General features: G+C 39.5%; 1 protein-coding gene across 2 annotated transcripts in view; it reads right to left on the bottom strand.

The window, feature by feature from the left end:
* The window catches only part of ca16b (carbonic anhydrase XVI b), a 95530-nt gene that overhangs the window by 42454 nt on the left and 26604 nt on the right, over positions 1 to 26472 (bottom strand). For both annotated transcript variants that reach the window (XM_029431135.1, XM_029431134.1), the window contains exon 3: positions 4658 to 4837. In XM_029431135.1, coding sequence (XP_029286995.1) covers positions 4658 to 4837 — 180 coding nt within the window. The remainder of the gene's footprint in view (positions 1 to 4657; positions 4838 to 26472) is intronic.

Here is a 26472-nt window from a genome sequence, read left to right as displayed (position 1 = left end):
GTTGCTATACTGTATACCAAAAAAAGGTCCAGTCCAAAATGTCTCTTTTCAGTGGAGAAAAATATAATTGTTACTTGCTTAAGCACTTTTGAAATCTTGTAGTGGCTTCTTAGAGGGTTTTTTAAGAGTCATAACATTTTTCTCAATTCATAGTGGGCCATGTAATCCTCCTCCTGTAGTTAAAACACATATTACTTATTACACATATTATGAGGTTTGTACATGACAACAGCAAGTCGGATTCTCCTTTAAAGTTCAGTCTGTCTGCTCTTCCTAGAAGCCAACATTTTTAAAAGTAGTCAGCGCTGTCATTTAAGGGGGAGTTAAAGCTGCGTTATTTCTCCATTTTTTCATGACACCCGAAATACCATCATGACAAGGCATATTACCATCCTTCTGCTGTCCTGGCGGAGGTTACATGTTAATGTACCACGTCTACATTTGACATCATTAGCCAGATTAGAGCGAGTGCTCTGTCGGCTGATCCTACCCTGTTACAGGAGGATTTAGTCAGCCTCTCTGGATAAGGACAGCCCACTTTTAATCATATCACACAAAGCAAACCAAGAGAATGAGCGTGTGTATAAGCAAACACAGACTGTCAGTAAACACAGATGACATGATGAACAAGCTGTGCAGTGGGAATGGATGACATTAAGGTAAGTGAAACAGATCACCATGCGATGATTACTAACAGGAAGAATCGTGACGAGCGTGAGATCCAGAGAAAAGGAAGAGAGACAAGGAGATCTGAAGAGACAAGAACCTTGTGTGATGAGGGATGAGTTGAGCCCCTGTCGTGAGGCAAGAAAGAATCTGCCAGCAGTATTAACGTGCCAGTGCTGCTTAAGCTGATGGCCCACAGTATGGTCTTAGATGGAGGAAATTTCCAAGACTGAAAGTGTCAGGTCAAAAGTGTAAATCAGTCTGCATAGGAATAAACTAACCATGTCATGATCATAATTGTGCAAACGCATACATATTTACAAGGTTGGCAATAAATCCCTGTTTCTGCTGTTGTTAGTGTAATCCTGTCTGCAACACAAGGAAAGGGAATACTGGCTGGTCATGGGAGTTTCATTAGAAATGCGGCCCTGGCTGCGTTTGAACCCTCCAACAGCAGAGCAGGAATTAGAAGCTAAGCCAAAAAGACCTTGAATCACAGCCAGTGAAAGAAGGGGAGTGTGTGTGGAAGTAAATCCTTGATCAATGCAAATGTCTCTGGGGCCCTTACGATTCTTCATGAATTTCGTTGAGAGTTGTTTGAAATTTGACTGAGAAATGTTTTGTTGAGGAACGCTAATCAGCTCCATCTTAAATCGGGTCAAGGCACAAGGGAACATTGTGAAATCAATCTCGATGAAGTTCTTTCCACTCAGTTCCTAATTACAAGATCAACTTTTAAATAGTATGAACGACGTTAAAGGGCCTCTGTGTAGGATTTGAACATTTGGACTTGTGCACCCCCTAGTGGCAGCATAAAGAAAGCACACAATGGGATTTAGCAATGTCTGCCAATGTATACGGCAATAACAATTATTAGGGAAAATGCTTCAAATTGGCTTCCAATGTGTCAAAATCTTGTGTCTTCAACGATAATAATGTAATTTAAAGCAGCTATAATTAATATCTACCATGTATGACAATGCAAAAACAACAATGTTTGTACACAACTTGTTTCCGCTACCCCCAAATGGTGAAAAACACTAACAAAAAAGCCAGCTAGATGACATCGGTATAGACACTGTTTACTGCTCACATATACGTGTAAAATGGTCATAATCGAGTGGACTTGTGACCGAAGGTTTTACGTTTGAGACTTTGTGACGAGAAGCACTCCTACATCCCTCTGTTGTAGCGGTCCATGTAAAGAAATGACCGAAGTAGTCCTAGTCTCATGACAATATAATGTACACGAATGGACAAACAAGAATCTGATGTGTGAAACACTGCAGCCAAGATGAGAGGAGATACTGCATGGTTGAATTTTTATGATACGGAATGATTAAAGCCATAATCATAGTTGACAGTAGTCGGGTAATAGATGAGGGAAGTGTCACTAACGGGAGTCTGTTCGCCCCCTGATGACCACAGCTGGGACAACCACACAATGACAACAATGGGCTTGGATACACTTGGTCATGTTTGACGTCATCTTTAAGAACTTCAGTACAATTCAACAATAAAAGATTGTCAAGGATGGCGCATGACAAAAGATTGTGGACTGTGTGCAAACACAGTTGTGATGTGGAAAACAAGAAAACTTTGAAGGCCAAAGATTTGTACGAGGAGAACAACACATTACAAATAAAACTTTGAAAAAGGTCTTCCAAGAGCGTCAAGGACAAATATCTGCTAGGATCAATAACCAACTATAAAATATGTAGTCCATGAACACATTCATCCATATTTCAATACGTAAAGACGATAAAATGCAGCGGTGAAAGTTTACCCACTGCTTTTCAATTTATTCTCAACCTCGCTGTTAAAGTTTTTGTAACAATGAGCGTCTATCAAGAGTCAATGTAATGTAATATGTAAGTAATATGACATGATATTCTGAAGTACCTTTTATCTTGTTAATGTAATATTTCATTTACCATTCAATAAAAATATTGTACGTTTCAATGAAAAATAAAGTCTACCCATCATGTCTCGTCACTATGATTCCAAAAGGGCAGTGGTAACGGCAAACTATATTTTAATAAACAAATGAAAAGATTCCTCATAAAGGGCAAACTCCTTTTAAATCAATTTCCCAATATTGTAAGGGTGAATTTCCTCTATGTTGAGTTGACCTCTTCTAAATAGCATATGCATAATAATATTTTGTGTTACATTTGTTCCTGTATTTCACAGTACTTAGCCATCTAAAATTCCCTCTGTACGGTTTGTGCCCAAAATTACAGCCAACCGTGTTATTTCCATCTTTGTAAATAAGCAGCTCGCAGCATTGCTTGGCTGTCCCAGCGGTCTTGGTTGTCATGGAGGCTAACAACTCTCATAATGATCAAACGCAAAAGATGAAGCTACTCTCTGAGAGAAATTGTGCCAGAAGCAGAGGAGATCAATTAAGGTCAGGGTTTCACACCAATGGTCCACGGATTAGCTGGTTAAATAAAAATAAATAAAAAAAGAATAGTAGCAATGGTTTGAAGTAGCAGTTGATCAAGTAAAGCGTCAAAATGTTTGTGTAAACAAGGCATGCAGGCTGAGGATGGGGAGCGATAGAAGGAGAGCAGGGGCCAGTACAATGAAGGCAATGATAAAAGAATTACTAAAACCACTGACGGACTGAGACTATTACTACATGCGTGTGATTGTGAGGTGCTTCACTGAAACATTAAGAGCGTAGACTTGAAATTTGACATGGGAAGTATTTAAAATCTCTCAAGTGGGTATGTGATATGTATAATGTATTGTATCACTGTAAATATATACATTTGAAATGTATATATATATATATATATATATATATATATATATATACACATTTGAAATGTATATATATATATATATATATACATTTCAAATATATATATATATATATATATATATATATATATATATATATATACACACATACATACATACATACATACATACACATATATATATATATATATATATATATATATATATATATATATATATACACATATACATACACACACACAGTATATTTATATCGTCATTATACCGTATGTTGTAGAATGGTAAACTAAATTTAAATACCATTTTAAAGCTTTTTATAAATACAATTACCACATATAATGTCTAGTCAGTGATGCGTCCTGTGAATCTAATCTCTCCATAAAGCTATTCTGCTGAGAAGCGATGGCCACCTTCAGTTAAATGATATGGCACAATCTCTGTCGACACATTTTCTTCTCACAGAATATCGCAGTCATGTTGTCCAACTCGACAGTCATCCTGGTATTAGGAGTTTAGGGCCCAAACTAGGCTATAACAAATTATTTGATGCCGATAGTGTTGCGTACAGAGACTAGAAAAGTATTGCGGTAAAATACCAAATGTTATTAGTATCGGTCCTTGACAATGTTTTAATAAGAGCCGTGTGTGTGCAGCGAGGTTCCAGGCTTCAACACATTATCCATAGTAAAATCTAAAGATGGCAAACTCTTTATTGCTCCCACATTGGCAGTGGCAGCGCACTCTTTCCGCCCTTACCTTTCACAATAAAAGCCTTTGATTTATACGCTGCATCACTGCTTACCAGGGGAGAACTTAAATACACTAAAACATTTCGCTAAGAGGCAACTCAACAAAAAAAAGCTCACTGCAAGGAATTAACAAGTTATAACTATCAGTGTGACGTGAAGGTGCAGATGTGAATGTATAAAGAGCTGATCTTAATCAACAGTTTCTCCAGTCCTGGTTGGATAATAATCGGTATGACCACACTGGTAAAATAATGTATTCCTGTTCTTGTATGGCTTCTTTGCACATCCTCCACTGCCTCGCTTTGACTCAATATATTCAGAAAAATTATGTTTTGTCGTATGTTAGTAAACTACTTTTCCTGACGTTTTAGTTTTTTGCCGTGGCATCGTTTTAGTATCGGTATCGAGAGTCTTTGAGCAGGTATAGTTTCAAAGTCATTATTATTGGTATCGTGACAACACTAGATGCCGACCTGTCTTTCCAGTGTTTTTCATGGTGGTCTGGTTGGAGGACTCCGCGTTGAACTTGTCAAGCACCAGCTCCTGGTACTCCTCCGAAACCAGAGCTTGTTCATCTGCAATGTCCACAGGTGATTGGTTCTTCGCAGCACATTCTGGGTAAGAGGCTGCCCAGCCTCGAGGTCCATGGCTTCCTGCAGCAATAGAATAAACACAAACTTGTGAAAAATATACACATGTCTACGGAATTCACTTTTGTCTAAAGATTCTAGCTATAACGCACACAATTTCGGAAACATTGTGACAATATTACTGCGACAGCAGCGGCCAGGTTTCAATATGCCCTTAATGGAAATTGAGAGAAAGAGGACAATGATTATTTCATATTCAGAGCTGCAGTGCCCTCTAAACCCCTCCAACAGCTGGGAAAACATGTGAACACAATGAAAATTCATCATCTGGCTACAGGCAATTCCAGCGTTAATTAGTCCATAAAGTCCATATATGATATAAATATCCAAATGAGGCAGATCCTACAGTTCTACACATACTGACATTGATCTTAGAATGGTTACAGAGCTAATGTGGGTCTTTGCCTCAGCTGGAATAGTTTTAAAAAAACAAAAAAACATTACACCAAATAGGCTATTCAATAGAATATACTCCACTTTAACAATGAATGTGCAGTGTGTGCTGCAAACGAACTTCCTGTAGAATCCCCATCCACTGTCTGCTCTTTTAATCCTCTATCCCCTACAGTGGCGCTTCTACAAAGGAATAATCCACAACCGACAGGGGTCCCCTTGATCTCTTTTCGGGTACAATGGGCCAATGCAACAACAAAAGCTGAGGGATCAGGGGAACAAGGAAGCATGCACGGATTTTAACTTTTCTGGGTTAACACAATATTCATGATCCCATTCCCTACAGATATAGGACAACTTTGCTACCGGTTCATGAAAAAGATACGAGAACCCCTCTTCACTAAAACACCCTGGATCAAGGGTGGCTTTATGTCTTGTAATGTATAAACACCTCGCAGCCAACACTGTGCTCCAGTCCCTCGAGAGAGAAAAAAACAGCACCATTCAGGATTATTTTTTAAATATCCAATGTTTTACCACGTCAGTCAACCATAAACAACCATAAACATGCATTGTGGAGAGCGCAGGCACATAAACAGGAATCATTTCATTCATCTCTCCAATGAATGTGTCACTAGGTTAGGAAAAGGGTGCACTAAACACTGTTAAGCCCCTGGAAATGGTTTGGATTCGTCCAGTGACGTAAATTAAGATTAATTGTCTTCTGAATACCACCTGCAAGATTATGAGCTGGTGAGGTCTGGATTGCATTTAAGTGTTGAAATGGCTTTGAGCTGAATTTCTAACGATGACTGCATTAGCAATGAGGATTACATTTGTCAGTTATGGCTTTAGACTTACCAATATGTCTGCACCAGTACACCAACCAATATTTTATACCCTGACAGAGCTCATCATGTATGCAATACTATTATTATTATTATTATAAAAAGGAAAGAGAAAACGGTATGGCAAACAAAAACACACAAAAGGGATTTATATAAAATGGAGTGAAAGTTCAATGTATTCAAATAAAAGTGTTCCGTTTACAAATCTTCTGTTAAACCATTATGTAGAAACATTTTTATATTTATCCATCTATTCCATTTGATTTGTGCTTGCTGACACGTTAGCTATAACCTTGTCATCCACGTGGAAGTTGTCGGAAGCTAAATTAAACTCAATTAGCTCCATTAAACAATTGATTAAAAGGTTAAAGCTCTGTGAAGTTAATATCTTTTGGATCAACACTGAAGCAAATGACTCCCCGGGATGTAAAAGCTTTGCTACCAAGGCCAGTCTCGCTGAGAATCGACAACACAATCAATAGAAGAGAGCTAAAAAAAAAAGTCGAACCAAAGAAAGGCAGATATTAGCCTGAGGAGTCGCTAGACCAAACAGTAAAAATCAAACAAGGAGGTAAGAAAAAGGACAGCAGTGGGATTCAAATGCTGCTCGGTTTCTGTTTTTATTGTGAAACATTCAAAACTGACTTACAATTTATTTGCCATTTATCTTAAAGTAAAAAAAGAATGTATCTGTTGGGCTTGTGTTGCTCATTTTATATGCCATAACTTGATCTAACCGTGAGATAGATGTCCAGCCTACGTCTGGCCATAAAGCTAGACCGATAAATTGATATCCGCTTAATGCAGATAAATTGGTGTCGGCCGCGGAACAACAAGGTATAGGAACATTGTCACCGTTACATAGTTTGTCCACCAGAGAGCACTGACGAGCGGATCTTTGAAATCTACGATTAGTATAAATCTTGGTAAAAAAAAAAAAAGAGAGAAAAAAAGTAAGGGATCCGTTTAAACATTGTTGCTCATGTTATGCATTTATACATTTATTTTTTCAAACATTACTTTCGGGCTGTGTATTGTATTTTTGCAAACTCCCAAATGTAAGCATCGGTCTCAAAAATCCAGTATCTGCCGGGCTGCAATATGTATCAATAAAAGCTAGATTGTGAAAGAAGCTATTTTAGTTGACTTGTATACCCACACAGTTGTATTAACGTCTCTGAATGTTTCTAGGACAAGCAGTGGAGCTCAGAATGTGTAGGGTTAGCTGTATATTTACACAGTTAAAGTACTACACACTTGAGGCAGTTGTGCAATTGGTTATGACTTACTTCAGTCCCATTTGTGTTTGCAGAAAATATATTCTCTTTGGCAGAGCTGTCTGAAGCACAATGCCTCCAGTTGCTTTGAACATTTACCACTCCCCTAACCGACAGAGTTTGCTATGTGGGCTACAAACAATAAAACATAGATCTATTCAGGTTCTCCAGTGGGCAGTTTCAACCCCCATTTCTTGCTTTTCTTCTTTCTGCTCTTAAGTGAATTGTGATAAACTACAGAAAACCTTTTGAGACGTTACAGAGATATATAGGGCCACATAAAATGTGAGCGACATTACACATAGTGTAATAAGTTAAGTATACTGAAACCACTAGAATGTGTCTCTTGTTTTATTCAGTGTAACTAGAGGAAATTGTAATCTTTTGCTAATTTTCCATTAAAACACACATTACATCCCATTTACTGCTAGAGAGATAATTCTGCCTTTCAAGAACATAAAGGGAGGAGCAGCGCTAAAATCAGATAAGTGAGGGTTGCACAGCCGTCGATTAATCTGTCTCATTGCCATCCATCAGAATGACGATAATCCTAGTGGTTAAGCCTTCCCCATTGCAACCCTGCCACTCTATATGGCTGAGGTGAACAAATTAAAAATAAGTATACGTTTAAAGAAAGTGTTGTAGATTAGATTTATCTAAAACAGGGGTCTTCAACGTTTTTCGGGCCAAGGACCCCCAAACTGGTGTAGCGTGGTGCAGGGACCCCCTGCTGTATATGTTGTATAGAAGAGGCTTAAAGAGGTCTGTGCGACCCCTCTCCTTTCCTCCACTCTGTCTCTGACTGTAAGTGTGTGTCGCCGTCCTTCGCGAAGTACAGCGGAGGAGGGAATGTGAATGGCAAAGAAAAAAATAATAATTGTAATAAAAAAAAGAAAAACCTTTTTTTTTTTTAATTGCTTTAACTACAAACAATTTTGCGACCCCCTGTTGAAGACCTATGATCTAAAACATTACGCGCTACATTTGCAACTATATTCTAACTATACATCATACGGCTCACACACACACACACACACGATATGCTGATCGTTTTATATACTTATTACTATACGTATAGTACAGTATACTATATTTATGGACAAAAGTTGAGCCAGTTACACCGATGTTACAGCTCACCTTCCAGGATTATAACAATATTGAGCTGAATGTATCTGTAAGCACTGTTGCAGAGGAAACTGGTGAATCTGAATCACCACAACACAACAGCCCTGCACCAAATCCTACCTCTGAGACGCTTGTAATGTTCTATATATTTGTTGAGTCTGTGAAGGCGGGCCGTGATTACGTCTTTATCTTGTCGTTTTCCTCTGGTGGATTGCATTATATAGTTTTGCCGTTATTATCCGGTTTGTGTTAATCTTTTCTCTTTGAATGTAACTTGCTGCATGATAGAAATCAGATGTGAACGCAAAGATGATACGACTCTGATGGACATTAGTGCCACAATAAGCAGTATGGAGCGATTAATCTGGACAGCTGTTTACAGTAAGCAGCGACTTCTAACTGCAAGAGATTAGTGAATTAGTGGCTCATTTGTAATGTCTGGGTGTCTTTGAAGGATTCAAACTATTTTCTGTATGTAACAATTATAGGCAAATTCAGCACATGTGGCAGAAGCACAACAAGCATCCAGCTATATCTGTTAAACATACAGATTGTCCTCACCAAGATGGATTCTAGCAGGTTTGATGCCAAGATGCCCACCAGCTCGCCTGTACAAAATGAATAGTTCTAACAGACTGATTTTATCAGTTTCAGTAACGGTCTGCACACGTTAAGGTGTTTTTATCAACGGCAGCACGGGTTTAACGACAAAACATCACATCTACATCAATATCTTTGACAAATTCCATAATGCCTCCATTTAGTCATTTACCATCTATGCTAGGTATAAAACGATTTATGTTAATAAAATCCATACTGTTTGGTAATCCAACCTAATCTGGGTTCGCTTCTGTGTGATGCGACAGCCCTCTTGTCTTAAGTAAAACAGGCGCATGTTTCTCTCAATCTGCCACTTTCAGTTCCAGGCGTCATCCCATTAACCTTGGGATAAACAGCCGTGCCTGTGCTACCATGGCAATGCTGACAGAATGGCAATTGCCTTGTCATTTCTGTTTTGTCCCTCTGAGAGAAAGCATCCATGCTGTATGCCGCCTGGCAGAACTCCCAGAATTGGCACACAAGCTAAATCTACGCTGATCAGTCCATATGTATGAGCGGCACTGACAACATAACATGACCAGCAGATATAAAAAGGCACAGTATCGGCAGCACTGAGAGCGGGTCATAATAGTTGTTGCAGTTTGAGCAGTGGTGAGTGAGATCAAAGCCTCGTGTTTGCTGCAGAATCCCTTCAGTGAGTGCAGGAGCATTGGATTACATTTTGAACAACATTCCTACTGTCAAGTTTCAATATGCTGATAACACTCCAGATGGTGGAGACACAGGCATTGTAGCACTCTGGAGTATCAAATGTCCAGGTTAGACAACTGATGCGCCGAGGGGCTTGTACAATGTGAGGACGGGCCAGAATTGTCAACAAAGTCTGTAATCGGTCAACTGATGACCAGCAGAGACACGTTTCTTTTCTTCGGTCAGTAACACTGACATCTGGTGGTCCAACATCTTTCAAGTTAGACCATCGACTTGAGGAAATTTGCTGAGATCTCAGAGCGCAGCAACATTGCTAAATGTAGGTCAGATGGGGTACAAGTGTTCAGATGACTCACACAGGTTTAAAATATATCCCCAGGTTAGTCAAATTTAGGTAAAATGATTACCCAAAGTGTCCGTTTTAAACATGTAAGAAACAGCTTACAGCCAGACTTCCTGGTTCAAATGTGCCATTTAATTAAGACTCGTTCGCACTCTCGAGAGATGATTAGCGACATTGGTGGTGTGCTTTTAAAATTAAAATAAAAAAGGTAACCACAAACTACAATAAATTGGAAATGTTATCTTTGAATTTGTCTGAAATCTCTTTTGTGAAGATGAGAACCCTCAACAGGACGTTTGTCGCCGAGGGAAGATTTAGTGCTGCAAAAAATATATATATATCATTTTATTTTTTTAAATACATGTTTTTTTTTTCTTTTAGTTTAATCTCAATTTTGACAGATTGACACCGAGATATTTCAGTCTGGACCAAAGTGGAGGACCAGCAACCTAACAGACAGACGGAAATTGCCATCTTCATAGTCATGCTGCTGGCTCGGCGCGCCTTTGTCCTTTCTTTCTCAGATAAGCAAGAAATTCATAAGCATTGTGCCTCAAACCTTTTTCCATTAAAATACTCCAGATACATATTCTTACACCTATTCACAGCAGTAGAGACTAATTTAATATGGATTTTGCACATTGTATGGAGTCTTTACTGTATATGTTGAGCGCATTCAAAATGAACTCTTAGGCAGGGGGATTCCATGGTACTAACACAAGCAAATTTCAGTCCCACACTATCTTACTGTAAAATACCAGAGCCCCTTTGCACAACACAAACCGACAGACTTCGTCCCCTTCCTCCACATCACTTCGTTCCACTCTTTACATGCTTCCTGGCAGCTCTGTGACCTAATGGCTGGGATGTGATGAGGGAATGGGACAGAGCTCAGCGCACGGCTGAATCGACTGCGAGAAAAAGAGAGCAGACTCCTGATGCGGGCTGCTGAATGATGCAGAGTGTGAGTGTTTAACAATAAAGATACAGACTCCCAAATGCATCAGGTATAACAAGCAACCAGGGATGGATATGGTTTACAAATTCAGTCACAACCTCATTTCAATGTTTTATAATTTTCTTGGATTCACTAATACCGAAAGCCGGGGCTTAGTCTAACACTGTTTTTTTCTGTGACGTGTGGGATTCTGGGTATCTTAAGATGTACAACAGTAAGAGACTGCATGCCACTGCAATCAAGAGTCTTTTTTTACTCTGAGAACATTCAGCGTAGAAGTGTCATCGAGACAAACAGTGGAAACTTTCGGGTAAATGGCAGAATGTTTACGAGAGCGAATCATCAATTGCAACAATTATTCCTCCATCTCCTGTGCGTGCGTGCGTGCGTGCGTGGTGTGTGGTTTTGTTGAGATTCGTAGGAACTGTACTTTCAAAAAGGATTTTCTTGTCAGATTCCTTTAATGGCCGGTCTGCATAAGACGTCTCAATTATCAGTGAACCATGAAGGTAAAAAAGAAAAACATAATACCCTCAGTGGGCGTCGGTAGTCTTCAAAGACAAGTGAGGGAATATGCTACGAAGAACAGAGAATAATTTTTACTAGCAATTCTAAATGTGAAAATAATTGCAGAGTCTGCTTTGGTGCTTTTGAAAGCTTTTCCTCAACATTGTCTAACATCCACTTCACAGAGGAGATCTGAAGGAACAGGTACTCAACATATCAACGCAGTTTTGAAAGAATGAAAAAAGGCATCTGGGGTCATTGCGGGTGACACAGAGGGTGATGCATGAGTGAGTCTTCAGTTACACTTCACCAAATTAAAAGGTGCGTTTATTAGACCTTGTGAGTTCCGTCGTGAACAAAGAGGCAGATGCAAGAAGCAAGCAAGTATGCACTCCGAAAATAATCTCTTTAAATTGTAGGGACACCGACACTACAGTGAGAAAGTTGAGAAGGAATGGGATATTTGGTCAGCTGAGAATGAGGAGTAGAAACTTCAGCCCCAACAAGTAGGACAGCCATGTTTCTTGAATTGTCATTAAAAAAAATCCTTTAACTTTCTCCAAAGAATAAAAAAGTGACATGTTGTCAGTGTGTAGAAAAATGTAAAGTGGCCTCTGCATTAAAGCATGACTTTACCAGATTACAAAACATACTCATGTGTCTCTCTACAATATTAAAACAGTGCAACAGCAAAAACTAAACTGCAATCAATAATAAATCACAAAATGCACATGGCTGATGAAGAAAGGTTTCATAAAGAGTAGGGTAAGTGTAAAAGGGATACAAATTAATAATGACAAGTCTGGCATGAAATATATAGTCGTATAACTAGACAGTAGATACATTTCACCTATTAGTCCATCCAAAATGTGTTTGCCTTATTATTTTATTATTTAATACATTTTCAATTATAGATTAGATTCGAATTTGGTCTTGGTTGTTTATCAAGTTACATTTATTATTTATGTCTGAATTTTATGGGAAAATGTAATTTGTGTAATTAAGTCTTGAACACTTTATTGGTTAAGGAAAAAATACATTTGAATGAAAACTGTTATCGGAGCATATTGAACCAACACATATAAACATGTATTGAACTAAATGCACTTCCCACAGTTGTTATTTAAGGAAAATGGTCGTGTTTACAGCTTTATTGATAACTAAAGAATTCATTCAAGATTTTAATTGAGAAAAAGAAAATTCTTTAAAGTGTCTTTACAGATTTTATCATTTTATCTCACACATTTCTCAACCTTGTTCCTATGTATACCTTTCACAAGACTATGACAACTGATAATAAATATGATGAATACTATCCCCACACAGTAATTATAACTTTCCATCATTGTATCCAGAACCACTACAGTAACAGAATCCTTGGAGTTGCCGCAGACACCAACTGTGACAGGTGATTAAAGGTCTAGCTGCTCTGGGAGATAGCTGGCAGCAGGTTCAGATAAGGCAACTACTTTCCCCCAATGTGTAATGCTAAAGCCAAAGTGACATAAAAAGCCGACAAGTCCAATGAATCATCAGATCCAATGGATCGTCAATAATCCTCTGCTATCTCAAACATCAAAATGAAACTCCACAAGAGGCATTTTGAAGTTGCACTCCCGTTCGCTGATGCTGCGGGTCACTTACTGACCCCTGTTACATAAGTTTAAATTGTTTTCTTATATAACAGGGGGGTCAGTTTTGTTAACTTGTCCACTCAGTTTGAATTATGAGTCAGATTTCCTGGTCTCACACTGCTTCCTGGCGTGGTGAGAAGTGGTACTTCACTTAGATATTATTCTGCTTTGTTAGTCCGGAAGATCTATATTTAATCGGAAATTGGTACAAGCTCATACGACTCAACCACAAAAGGATCTGACTGATCAGAGTGGTCATTTTAACAGAAGCGATAAAGAAAACCAGTGTCAAGGAAAATCTTTTCTACTTTTTCTCTCCAGCATTTCATGGCAATCTAATGGCCAATTAGTAGGACTGAAGCCAAATGTTGTAAAGAAAGAAGTGGAGGTTAAATGTCTTATCTCCAAAGAAGTTAATAATCACACCCTAAGAGAGTGATGAGGCCGTAACATGGAGTTATGATGGGAACTGACTCAGTGAAAGCAAGTTCACAAGCCAAACCAATCTGTGTGTGGAGAAAAAGAACCGTGCCTCGAGTGAGACAGAGATTTTAGAAAAAAAAAGGACCTGTGCCTCATTATCCTAACATACTGTACACTACCATGTTTACTACGTAAATAAGACAAATAATAGTTATTATATAACTAACTATAACTATATATAATTATCGAGCAGCTACGTGCCTAACCCTTTTAAATGCAGTATATGTGTATCAAAGATAAATGCTCTGTACAAACCAGACACAAGAATCTCTTTTTGTCTTTATGTTCTACCTTGAAGTGAGCGAGATTTGAGTTGGCAGTAGAAAGTGTGGATGTGTGACTCGGGTTAAACAATATAATCTGGAGACTTTGCCCGTCTGTCAACAAATCGAGGCGTTAATGTTGAATTGATTTGGTTCGTTTGAGGGAAACTATAAGAGTTTTCCGAGGGGGGACGATAAAATGGAAGCAAATATGGTAGACACCTGAGAAAAATGAAAATATGTTGGCATAGTAAATAACTCCCACTACTTGAAAAGAACACCGCTGATCAGCGACTTTTAGCGTAATTCCAATAGCTGGGAGGATTTGTAAAAAAAAAAATTAAAAAAGGGAGATTTTCATCCAGAGAAGGCAGTAAAAAGTTACATTTAATTAGTAAACATATTCTGTACTCGACCCAGTGGACTTGAAATGTTGACTATAAAGACTAACTCTCAGTCTTGATTTGATCGTGCTATAATCACATCAGATGAAATGTAAAATCGTATTTAAACTGTATCCCCTGAACTTGCCGGGACATAAAGTAATTAGATGTTAAAAGAAACGTATAAAAAAAAAAAAGGCATATCCTGACATTTGGTTGCAAATCCTTCTTCAATCAATGTGTGAAAACTACAACCTGTATACAAGAGCAGACACTCCCTGGTGCTGCTCTGCCAGACCTCTGCTACAGCCATCTACACTTCTTCCTTGTTTCAGTGGCTTTTTTTTTGTGCCTTCATTCTGGTCACCCACCGGCCAGTGAAATGCATGCTCATTTGGACTGAGGTCAAATGACTTGGCCACACAATAGCACTCTACTCTTTGCCCATAAAAAGAAAAAAAGATTGTCGCTCTGTTCTTTTAGGACCATTGTTCTACTCCCCTGTCCTTACATTGATGGGTTATTTAAACAAAGGGCTAGCCAGTTCCTACACTGTTCATCCAACATGGACACCCTCAAAAAGATCCTTAAAGCTGAAAGTAACTGTTCATTTTTACCCCAATGTGCTGGCGAACACAGCCAAAACAATGACAAACATATAGCTGTTCTTATACCGTCTTGACTGCTCGGTCAGTTCCGATTTCAGGTTACATAACGGTTTCTTTGAGGTGTTATCTTAATCTAGACATGTTACATTATGCAATTAACAGTGTGACCTCATACCCCTCACTCCACCCGTCCATTCAATATCCGGGCTTTCCTTCCCGCCCATGTCTACAGGAGAGGGTGGAGGAAAAGACAAACAATCCATCCGCATATACAATGAGTCTCGGTGAATGCTTTAAAAAAGACAAAGGGACCATAATAGTAGACCACAGACTTCAAATCCTTAAATATACTGTATGTTTCCAAGTTGATAATGCATGTATTTATTCATGAATGCTCTTTATAAAATCAGAAATGTCAAGCAAGCTTTTATATCTTTAACACATTAATGCAGCAAGCATTGCAAAGACATCAAATATTGAATAGTTGATTAGGTGCTTGTATGAGACCTCTGGGAAATATCTGGGAAATTTGCTCTCCAAAGTAAAAGTAGCAACAAAATCATAATGAATTGAGCTTGGATGTATATTTATGTATTAATTATATATCATTTTAAATTAAAAGTCGAAATATGCTCAGTTTCTGTGTATGTAGGTGTGGCAAAACCATACAACCATTGATTTCAGGTGGTCTTGCTGAGTTCTGAGAAGTAGGCATCTGATAAGGATGGCGCCACGGCCGTCTCAGAGCATGAGCTCAATCTTTAATCAGGGGTCATTGTGTTCCACACAGCAGCCCCAAACACATAAAAGCAGGTAGAGGAAGTGGTAAATCATACAGGCACTGGGGTCTAATTGGCCACCAGAATGAGCTCCAGCCAAAATATTGTTTTCCCTTGGCGCTATCTGCTTCCATCTCGTGGACCTTCATAGAAACTGTGGCTTCCTGTTCTTGGGTGTTGGCCGCTGCATAAGTACAACATCCCCTAGTCTGTAAAAATAATCTCCAGGACCTTGTGTAAAGAAAAAGAGACAGAATGTATTTCTGTCCCCATGAGGAAGAGCTTCCCATACAATTTAACAGTTTCCCCTTCAATATGGCAAGCAGCCAACATGCATACAAATGTTTCAAAGCCTTTATTACTGTTTGGATCTCTGAATGGTCATCAGACAATGAATTAGACGGAAACAATCTAACATTTATCCTCATTACCTCCGTTGTTACCGTGCTAAACTACTGCTAGAGTGGCGTGTGTGTGAAAGCACATGAAGCAAAAACAAAATCATAGGCAATTTAACATTTATATTTGATGCTCAGACCTGACCTGACCCCTCAGTATGTATGTGAACACATACCCGCACACAGCGAGAATAAGAACCCTCTGGCCCCGTTAGACTCATTCTCAGTTGCACACCTCTATTTTTGAATACGATGGGTGTTGCACGACTAACAATATGTTGTGTGCGTGCTGGAGGAAGACGAGGCGGGTGCAGTTTGTGCGCCATCACTCCACGTGTCGCTGTTTGTGTGTTCTGCCTCACAGCACAGCTGCTGTTCTGCGACAGGCGAGGCAGGTGATTGGCGAAGAGGCAGCAGGTGGACGGCTCGCTCTGTCAGATCAAACAGCTGTAGACTGCGGTGTCGATTTTAACAAAATGTCCACAAAATAATTCAGCTTCAGTCCTTTTCAAAGCAAAGGAAAACGGGTGTGACCTGAGTGATTGGTGTCCGCTGTGTGAGAGGTGTTGGCTTTGTTAACTGCACTTTAGGTATCATATGGTTTGTAGAGCTGAAACACTGCTACAGTATCTGTGAGGTCTCTGCTTAGTCAGGCTGGGCCACATATTCATATTATATAGATGTAGTGTAGATGTAGTCATTTTAGATTTTGGATATCGTAATAGTGCAAAAGTGTTTTCTTTTCCTGGTTTTAAAAGGCGGCGTTAAGAGTAAAATAATGTAATTTTCTAAACTTAGACAGTTCTAGTTGCTCTATTATTTGCCTTTACCCACTTAGTTATTTTTCATCAACAATCTCATTGTGTAAATATTCAAGTTTTCAAACACGCAATATCGTCACAATGTCGATAGCGAGGTTTTGTTGGTAAAATATATTGTGATATTTTTCTCTCCATATCGCCCGGCTCTACTAATAACGCTCTATAAAAATAACATCGGGTAATAGTTAAGGAAGCAAAAAGCCCCGTTCTCCCTGAACCTGCATATTCTGCTCGTCTTGCTTTTCATGACCCTGGAGATACAAATGATAGTGATACTAATGGGGGTTAGTATCTTCAACATTTAATTAAAAGACTAAATAAAAGTTAAAAATTTAAAACTACAGCTCTGGACTTCTCATCTCGTAGCTGTTGATTGTATATGTTCTCTACGATAAAAGAAAAAAAAGGTCTTCCACCACTTTTAGCTTCAGTCCAGCTCTAAAACCAACCAGTGAATCTAACCTGCTCCCTGTGGCTGCTCCCTGTTTCACCATTCCTCCCAGTTCCTTCCTGACATTTTAATCTCAAGGAGTTACAGAGAACATACAGCTCAAACATCTCACTTCTGATTATGACCAAGGTCTGTTTTTTCATTTAGTTTCATGATGAAGAGTAGAAAGATTTCAAGCACCACACATGTTTAGTGTCTTCAAGTAGATGTTCTGCAGTAACTAATTTTCTGTTTTTGGTCATTAGTAAAAGGATGCAATTTTGAGGAGGGATGACACTATTGAATTTATGGATCAAATGATTCACTTGTGCTTATTTAATTTGTGATTTAAATTCAGTAAACACTCAAAATTATTACTTTTTGTGCAAAAGTGTGCAATGTTCTAAACACCAGGCGTGAAGTGAGCGCCAGCCTTTGTTGGCACTGGTTCTCTGAAGCCGACCTGGTGCATCAGGGCCCTTAGTTGTGGATTAAATCCAATCAAATTGTGTAGCACTCTCAATTCAAACGCTGGACGTCGGTTATAAAAACTGGAGCGTTTTAAGTAGACGGATCTGTTCATTATTTTTGTGCATTCACCGTGTCAAAACAGGACCTCCACACAAACATCTCCAACAAAGCCTATAACAAAGATTCATTTATGTAATCAAATTACCAAACTGTAGTAGTGAAAAAACTGACCAGTAATTGCATTTGAGCCAAACAAGAAAGAAAGAAAGAATTGCTGCCTAAATGATGCAGGCTTTCTGGGGAACTAGACTGGAAGAAGCGATTATATTTTTAGCTCTTGGGTACATTTAAACATCTATTTATAAAATTGAAGTGTGCATGATGGATTTGTTATGATACTGTAATGTAATAGTATCCAATACCATGAGTGTACGCAGGAGATGGTTGCAACTCAAAATAGTCTCATTGATTTAACTGTTAATGTGAAATGAATCAAATGTTAGGATGTTTAGGTCCGTATTTACCTTTATTTTAAATCTTGACATTGTGCTGTCGGTCTAGGCTATACCGACTGCATCAACTGTTTTACTCTTTTTATTACAACAATTGTCAAAACAGGCAGCACAATGAAAATAAAAGCAAGATCCGTTTTAATAACCTCGGCCATTCTGAAGAAATGTAATTATGTTTGAAAAAGGAAAGCAAAAGAATAATTCATGACAATCCGTGTGGTAATCAAAAGAAGCGTTTCTAATTATTAATGTTCTTTGTTCATGCTTTTTACCTTCCCTGCAACAGTTGTTTCAGTAACGCAGTTTCTTTAGGCAAATTTAACTTTGTCTAATATTTTTTATTTCGATCCAGCTTCAGCGAATTTGGTCCCTGAAATGTAAAAGTATTATTTTTGATATAGAAGATGTTGTCGTAGAATACACTTCCCTCTAATTTACTTCATTTAGTAGATCATTACAAACCCTGTGTGTGTCTGGCTAATGACTGGGGAGAAGGTTTTGCATAATTTGGGTGAATAAAGCAAGTAAATAAATGTGTTTTTAGTTAAACTTCATCGTTGCTTTCCCGCACGTATAGAAGTTGTTTTTCCCCACACGGTATAAAAAGAGAAAATGTTTTCTTTTGGGTTTTTTTTGTTGCCTTTATTGTGTATCAGTGCACATTGACACCAATCCAACTCTGCATCCGTGCAAGAAAACCTCTTGCTAATTGTAAACAGGAGGGAGAGGTGAGCACTCTGCCGAGCAGAACGCAGATCTCTCCTCTGTAGAGCCGCAAAGTGAAACACTGATTAGTGACGCTACATTACTCCGCTTTGTCCAAGGGCAACTGTTTCATATCAGCTAACTGTCGGAAGCACAGACGCTAACCTCAGCACTCATAAATGTCCTGCAGCACGTCGTGTGATGGACGTTTTAATATAAGAAATAGCAATTGTATTTAAATCACAGTCAATATTATATCACGGAATAATTAGTGAGTATTTCAGCAGTTATTAAAATAGAGATGAAGCACTGAGGCTTAAGTGGATATTATATAGTAATGTGTGAGGACGTCTGCACAATGTGTATTTATTTATTTGGTCCTCAGAGGAAACAGCAAATCTGTTTCCCTAAATTGAACCAATCAGGGCCCTGCAGACTGAGCGCGCACACACATAGAGAGAAAGTATAATATAATCAATTTTTAATTTGTCACCTCGCCCTCTCCATCTATTGCTATTGTTAAACTTCTTTTCAGTGAGCACCTTATCTCACTCTCAGGAATCACCTCTTTCTGAGCTCTCTTACCCTCACATGGCATTTAAGAAGCTACATCAATTTGTTTAATTATCTCTACTTTGGGAACTTCAGCTAAGCTATGAACTTCCACACCGGACTATTACAGAACACTTTCTCAACTCACTGGCGAGAGTCATTAAAGCATTTCAGCCCCAATTGGGTACAAGCGGAAAACTGTAAACTCCAGATGACGTTCTCTTTGTATTGTATCACTCGTATGTAAACATTGTGTTATAGTATAGTGAAATAAACATCATGTTCATGATATTAGGATGTCTATAAAGCGAACATTATCCTTTTTTTCATGGTCCAACTCCCCATTTCTGATTATTAGCTTGCTTTTTGTACAGTGACTTCTCACAGCACTCTCTTCAACTGTATTCAGGCCAAATGCAAAGCTCGACTGCTGCACGTTGTCATATGTCATACAGCTCTGCAGGGCTGTACTTAGGCACAGTGGTGCTTTGAGCTAATTGCTAACATCAGCATTATAAAATGCTGATGTTAAGCAGGTATAATGTTTACCGTATTCACCATCTGAGTGTAGGTGTTAGTATACTAACATTTGCTAATTAGCGCTAAACACAAAGTACATCCGAGGCTGATGGGACGTTATTAGCTTTGCCTGTGGTCATGAATGATGACGGCATTAGAGGAATAGTTAAGAGGAATTCGCCAAGATGATTACAATTCATCCTGGGGTGTGGGGGGGGGACATGAATGTGAATACTAAATACAGTTGTTGAGACATTTCACTGAAAACCACAAATATGAACCTGCTGCTAGCTTGAGTGGAAAATTGAAAGTCGTGTCATCTGTGAGATTGTCGGTATGAAAATGCTGTGCCAATGGAGTAGATGTGGAGCTATTTCACAGGATAAGTTAAAGCTTTGACCTGCTGGTGGCACGAGTGGGGGAGAAGTCAGGAGATGGCCAAAGTCAGTAGGATTCATCCTCTGCGCATCAGGGGCATGTGTACGAAATTTCATGGCAATCCATCCATGAGATATTTCAGTCTGGACCACAGTGGTGGAACAGCAGGCAGTCAGGCAGTGCCACCCCCATAGCCAGGCAGCTAGCATGGCTAAAATGCCAAACGCATCCCAAACATGACAGACCCAATTGTGTCCCCATCCTTGCATTAAGCAGCTGGACACTAGATAGTGAGGGCAGAGGGAACGGCGGTAGATGCCTGCCAGTGGGCCCTCGTCCTCGTGACTGAGGGACGAAGCAACGGCAGGAGGATGAGTTGACTGTGGTTCACTGCAGAGCGATAAACCAGGACAGGCATAAGGAGACAGGCAGGCTGCTGTCTCCCGGGGGACAGAGGTTGTGAGACACACGGAGGCCTCTCACTTACCTGCCTGTCACAGCGTCAGGATGGCCTCACAGCATGAGGTCACCACTAAGCAGACTATTAGCCACAGTCAGCAGGTAGAGGTGAAAGATCTCCACCCACACGGTGAACCTTCAAATGGCATGTTATCTGCCATTTTATTTCGCCTGCTTGTACATGTACATTTTTTTTGGGAGAGCTGTTATTTTAAAGTGTTTGATCTACATTGCCAGTGTGAAAACTGGGAAATGTATCAATAATCCTTGCCAAATTGCCCATGATGTAAAAGCGCACCTCCTCTCATAGTAGCGTGACATAGGTAGTTACAGATACTCGCAATACATACAGGACACAGGTTGTCTCTAATATAAGTTGCAATTTTCATTATCAAATATAGATTGTGAATGACATTGGGAGGCGGGGAGTTTGCAATGCAAAAATCTGATTGTCATCGTTCATCACAAAGTGGAGATCAGCTCGGCAAATCACATGCTGTCTGGGACTGATACCGAGCTCCATGCACGGCCCTGACATTGTAATTATCTTCCAAAGGCTTATGAGCTATTCTATTTCTCTATTAGTTGAAACAGAAAAACACAAATGTGCACAAACACAGGCTTACACACTAAGACAGAGACTCACTGACAAAAGGATAGATATGAAAAATAACAATTAAATGACAACAGTGAAATGTTACTATAGCCTTTCCTAGAACTAGTTGCACTAGTAGAGGTAGTGTGTAATACTTTCACTCAGTTTAGATTGATATGCAAATCAGCAAGCCGCGTTCACACAAGTATTGAAGGCAAAGCGTTTTTGCTTTGAATAGAGTAAAAAGTCCAACTCATTTTCAAGATGACTTTCAATTACTTTTATAATTAACAGGGTCTTGGCTAGATAACACAGCGGAACAGTTTTGCATAGCCCAAGTTAGATGATGGTGACAGTATAGGAAAGGGCACAAAGTCTCCACATTTAATAGGTGCCTTCCTCTTTGTGGCATTCACTCTCTGCAGAGATCACAGCTGAACGCGGAAAAGTCCAAGTCAATGCAGCCATTTGTGTGGGATACGCCGGTACACATTAAAACAGACAGCCAGAGGCCATCTTAACGTCACCTTTTCTGGGGGGGCGGTGAGCATCAACTGTAGCCAAATTATCTTTCCGTTTCGCACCTGTGCACTTCAACCTGAACTAAACAGACGTGTATTTATTAAAGTGGCTGTGTGGAGAAGCCTCTATCCGCACACAGCTAAACCACGCTGCTTAGTTGCTGCGTGGTTTCACAGTCATCCTCTGCTTGTAATTGTACAGCTTGAGAGTGGGAGAGTGTGCATATGTGGGTACATGTGTCAGTCGGTATAGACACAGAGAGGCAAGAAAATGGAGGAAAATAAAACTGAGTGCACAAGAGAGAGAAACTGTGCAGGTCTTTTTTAGCCTTGGGTTCCCCAAAACCACTAATTAGGCCACAAATCACAAGATAGCACATGACCACATCCCCCAGATGAGTGTTGAGCTAAGCACAGCAAGCGGCCATTTTAAATCCAGCCTTAATCCACTCTTGTGTCTCACCCTCCTCACCACCCCCAATGCATCTACATGCAGAACCCTGCTCGGAATTGAAATGCAGCTAGCATTAGTAAAGATAGATGAGGAGGGAAATTAAAAGGATAGAAGGGAGGAGGGAGCTCACAGAGAGGAAAATAAAATTGACTCCAGAGGAGCTGGGGAAGATTGGTTCAATTAAATTCATAATTAAAGCTCCCGAGGGCAGGTCTCTGCTAGGTATGAACATAAAAATACAAAAGTTAAAAAGTACAAATTCATATTCTCAATACCGATGTCCTATTTTTGCATTTATACTAAACATGAAACACATGCTAGAAATGAAAGTCTAGCTTACTATAAGTGCCACTTTAATGAAATGTAAATGTGGGCTTGTTGTTTCCACAGCAGTTAGCTCATGGCTGACACAGCAGAGGCCGTCGTTTGCACATGGAAAACTGACAAAGTGGTCCTTTGCCCTCTGGCTTCAAAGTTTCCCTCTGCTGCTTGGGGCTAAAAATGTAATTAAAAAAGGAAGTAACGAGGACATTTATATATTTCAGAAAACTGGACACATTTGCACATTCAACATGTTCTCCAACATGAGGATTATTTTTTTTGCTCACCATTTATAAATCCGGCCTACTTTTGCTGAATGAAGTGTCATTTTCAGCTCTCGGCTTTAAAAAGAAAAGAATAAAACAAACAGAAAATCGGCGAGGGTGTTCTGGCTATCATACATTCTAAAATAAGTGATAGCCTAAACTTCTTTTGCAATACGCAAAGTGCAGCTTCTACCCCAATAATGTCTTGATGCATCTAAATTATTTATTACCCCTTGCAGGTATATGAGCTCCCACTTAAATGAGTCATGAGACTCTACAAGACAAAGAATGACAGAAAGAATGAACAGATCTTCCTCCTGCCTGCTACTGTGACAATATCAAGCTGGGTCACCCTAAATTAACATAAATGTCTTTGAGTTTGCAGAAAGAGAATAGTTAACAATGTTTCAGAATTTATAGTGTTGATGTTGGGCTGTATTCAGTTTTTAACAATCTTCATACTTTAAGCAACCCAACATAGAGCGTGATTAATACACCAAATTAAAGACTCAAAATGTAAGCATTATTAAAATATAATCCATATATTTTCATTACATAAAACTGTCTTTTTTTCTCCCCCAAACCATATCCTCCACCCCAAAGGACAGCACAGTAGAAAAGTAAGGCTTGAACCACTCGGAGCTATTGCCCTCTCTACGCTCAGCTCACACTCTCAGCAGCCATTACTCTTCTATGTTGCGGTAGTTCTGCAAGCTAAGCAGGGACAACAATGGCTTCATGTTTACACAGCAAGTGTCCTTATAATTTAGAATTCAGACAGGAATCGATAGTTAGCGGTGTAATTCAGTAAACTAGGGATAGTAGCACAGGATAAACGATCTAACAAGCCCGGGGACGTCAGTGATCGAGAAGTGATGCGGCACTACATCCCATCAATTGCTTCTTTACAGTTACTACTCAGGTCTAAGTGCAATTTTATGCAAACATACCTCTTAGCATCTGAACATATGATTGTCAAACACTTTTATAATTCAAGCAAAACATTGCATATCTCCCAACATTGTGCCATTATTCCACTATTACGACATTGCCCCCCACCCCCTGTAGTTAACTCCTCACCTCTGGGGGGGTATGTACTCATTACAAAGTAAGTCATCATGATTATGAGTTTAAAAATTTGCTGAGCTGCTAGCTAGCTCATTCCAGCTCATCAGCATAACCATATTAGAGAGGAAACCTGTGGGCTGGCAATCTCACACTTCCTCAATATTGCAATCCCAGCAGGCCAAGCTTGTCTACATCCATTATGTTGGACCCGAGCCACCAACTAGGCCTAATATGCTGCCACAAGGCACAACAACGCCATGCGACACCTGAAATGTAATTAATTAGGTTTACTCAACAAACCTGTCGGTCCAATACATCAATCTGTCCTAAACTGGGAAATCCAGAAGATTTGACTGTTTTGGCCGCGCTTGCTGTGCATTGGGCATTATGGATCTTGGTGGCACAGGCCCAAGACCACACTGTTCTCTTGACATGACAATGTGACAATAAAAAAAAACAATCAACACCAACAAAACCTCACGGATACCGTATTAGCCCAGGGCGCAGAAAGCCCTAATTTGTTTCCATCCTTAATATATTTACCTCATCTAGAGAAAGGAAACAGGTTGGCAGAAGCAGTGGGAAGTAAGATGATTTGGAGCTCAATTCTGCTAAATTGGTTGCTGCCAGCGTGATACATCATGGAGAATTAAGATGCCTCTCCCCCAGCACAGAACTTCGGCAGCCGTATTGGCACATCTGTCAAGTGCCCACTCCTGACAAAGACAAATGGACCAATTCTGGCACGCGAAGGCTGATCCAAACTGCTAGCAATAACCAAGATGAATAATGAGTGAGCTTGGGCAGAATTCATTTTTAATAATTAGTGTTCCTGCACCTCTCATTTTCTCAGAAAATGAGTGCAGGTACAACTACAGGTTGATATAGCACATCAGCAAGACTGGAGGAAAATAGACGATGTTGTGTTAAGCTTCCATCATCACAGAGAATGGCTGTGACTATAAATGCAGGGCGTAAGATAGATGAATCTCTCTCTGTTCTCCCAGGAGGAGGATATTAATCAAGTCCAGAAGTGGCTACGGGAGGCAGTAGAGGAACGTTGCAGGATGAGCACAACAAAGTTTAGAATATTGTAAATAAATGTCTTACTCTCAAAATAAAAAATGGAAAAAGGGGGAGACAATTGCAACACAAACATGTAGCACACATCAATGTAGTTGGGGAACGTCAAGTCCAATTTATTTATATAGCCCCTATATCTCAGATTTGCCTCAAGGGGCTTGCAGTAGCCAAGAAGTGCCAATCAAGGGATTGAATGTGATAAAATGGCTGCTTTTGTAAAGACCTAACATGTGTCAACTGGCAACAAAGTTTCTTATGTCGCCGCCAGTCTGCGAGCTTACATAAAAAACATTGGTTGAATACTAACCACAATACTTTTAGCTAACTATAGTGTTTAGTAGAAAATCTTGAACCCAATATACCGTCTTGTAGGTGCAAAGAATATGAAATGGTTTGAATGTTGATGTCGTTGGGACTGACACATTCGGAAGCACAGCAGTCCCTTTGTTATCGAACAGAACAGGAAAACCTTTTGCTTTAAGAGCTTAACTACATTTTAGCAGCAGGAGGTTGGGGGGTAGAGTCTGGGTTTTATCAACCAGCAGGCTAGGGGCATCAGTTAGTGAAGCAAGAATCAATGCAAGGTTTGAAAAGACTGTAATGTCATGTAAATGGATTGTGGTTGGTATGCCAGCACTCCATCACAATGCACATGCTCACATAAGGACCTACTAATGTATATTTTGACTGGGTAATGCAGAAATATTGCAAAAAACACCCCCTTCTGAGAATGATATTACTCACAGCCACTTATAATAGCAGGGCATATTGTATAGTTGATGGTAATGTCATTGGACTGCATGATAATTGGAAATTAAATTCAACTGTGATTTTCCGCTGCCATTCTAAGTATTTCCTTCCGGCCGAAATCTGATTTAACAATTTTTTTGCAGTGTTCATTTGGATAACTAAAATTGTGTATCATGATTCATGATACAAAACAACTCCCACAATAGTTTTAATATTCATTATTTGATTGTCTCGGAACAATCAAGAGCAAAACATCATTATTTCCAATAAATCTGATTTCATCAATGGGAGCATGGCAAGATCCCTGGAGCTCACTTCTCTTTCTCATCAGAAAAACTCACAGGGAAACCTACGTTCGGGGTTGGTATTTTTATCTTCACCCCAGATGAGCATGCCTCCGTATCCCTGCATAATATGCCCCTTACTTTACCCTCAATGCATACCGCCTGCACAGCCTCATAG

Source organism: Cottoperca gobio, chromosome 5 (assembly GCF_900634415.1).
Source record: "Cottoperca gobio chromosome 5, fCotGob3.1, whole genome shotgun sequence".
Taxonomy (NCBI): domain Eukaryota; kingdom Metazoa; phylum Chordata; class Actinopteri; order Perciformes; family Bovichtidae; genus Cottoperca; species Cottoperca gobio.
This window is presented reverse-complemented; position numbering and strand designations above follow the sequence as displayed.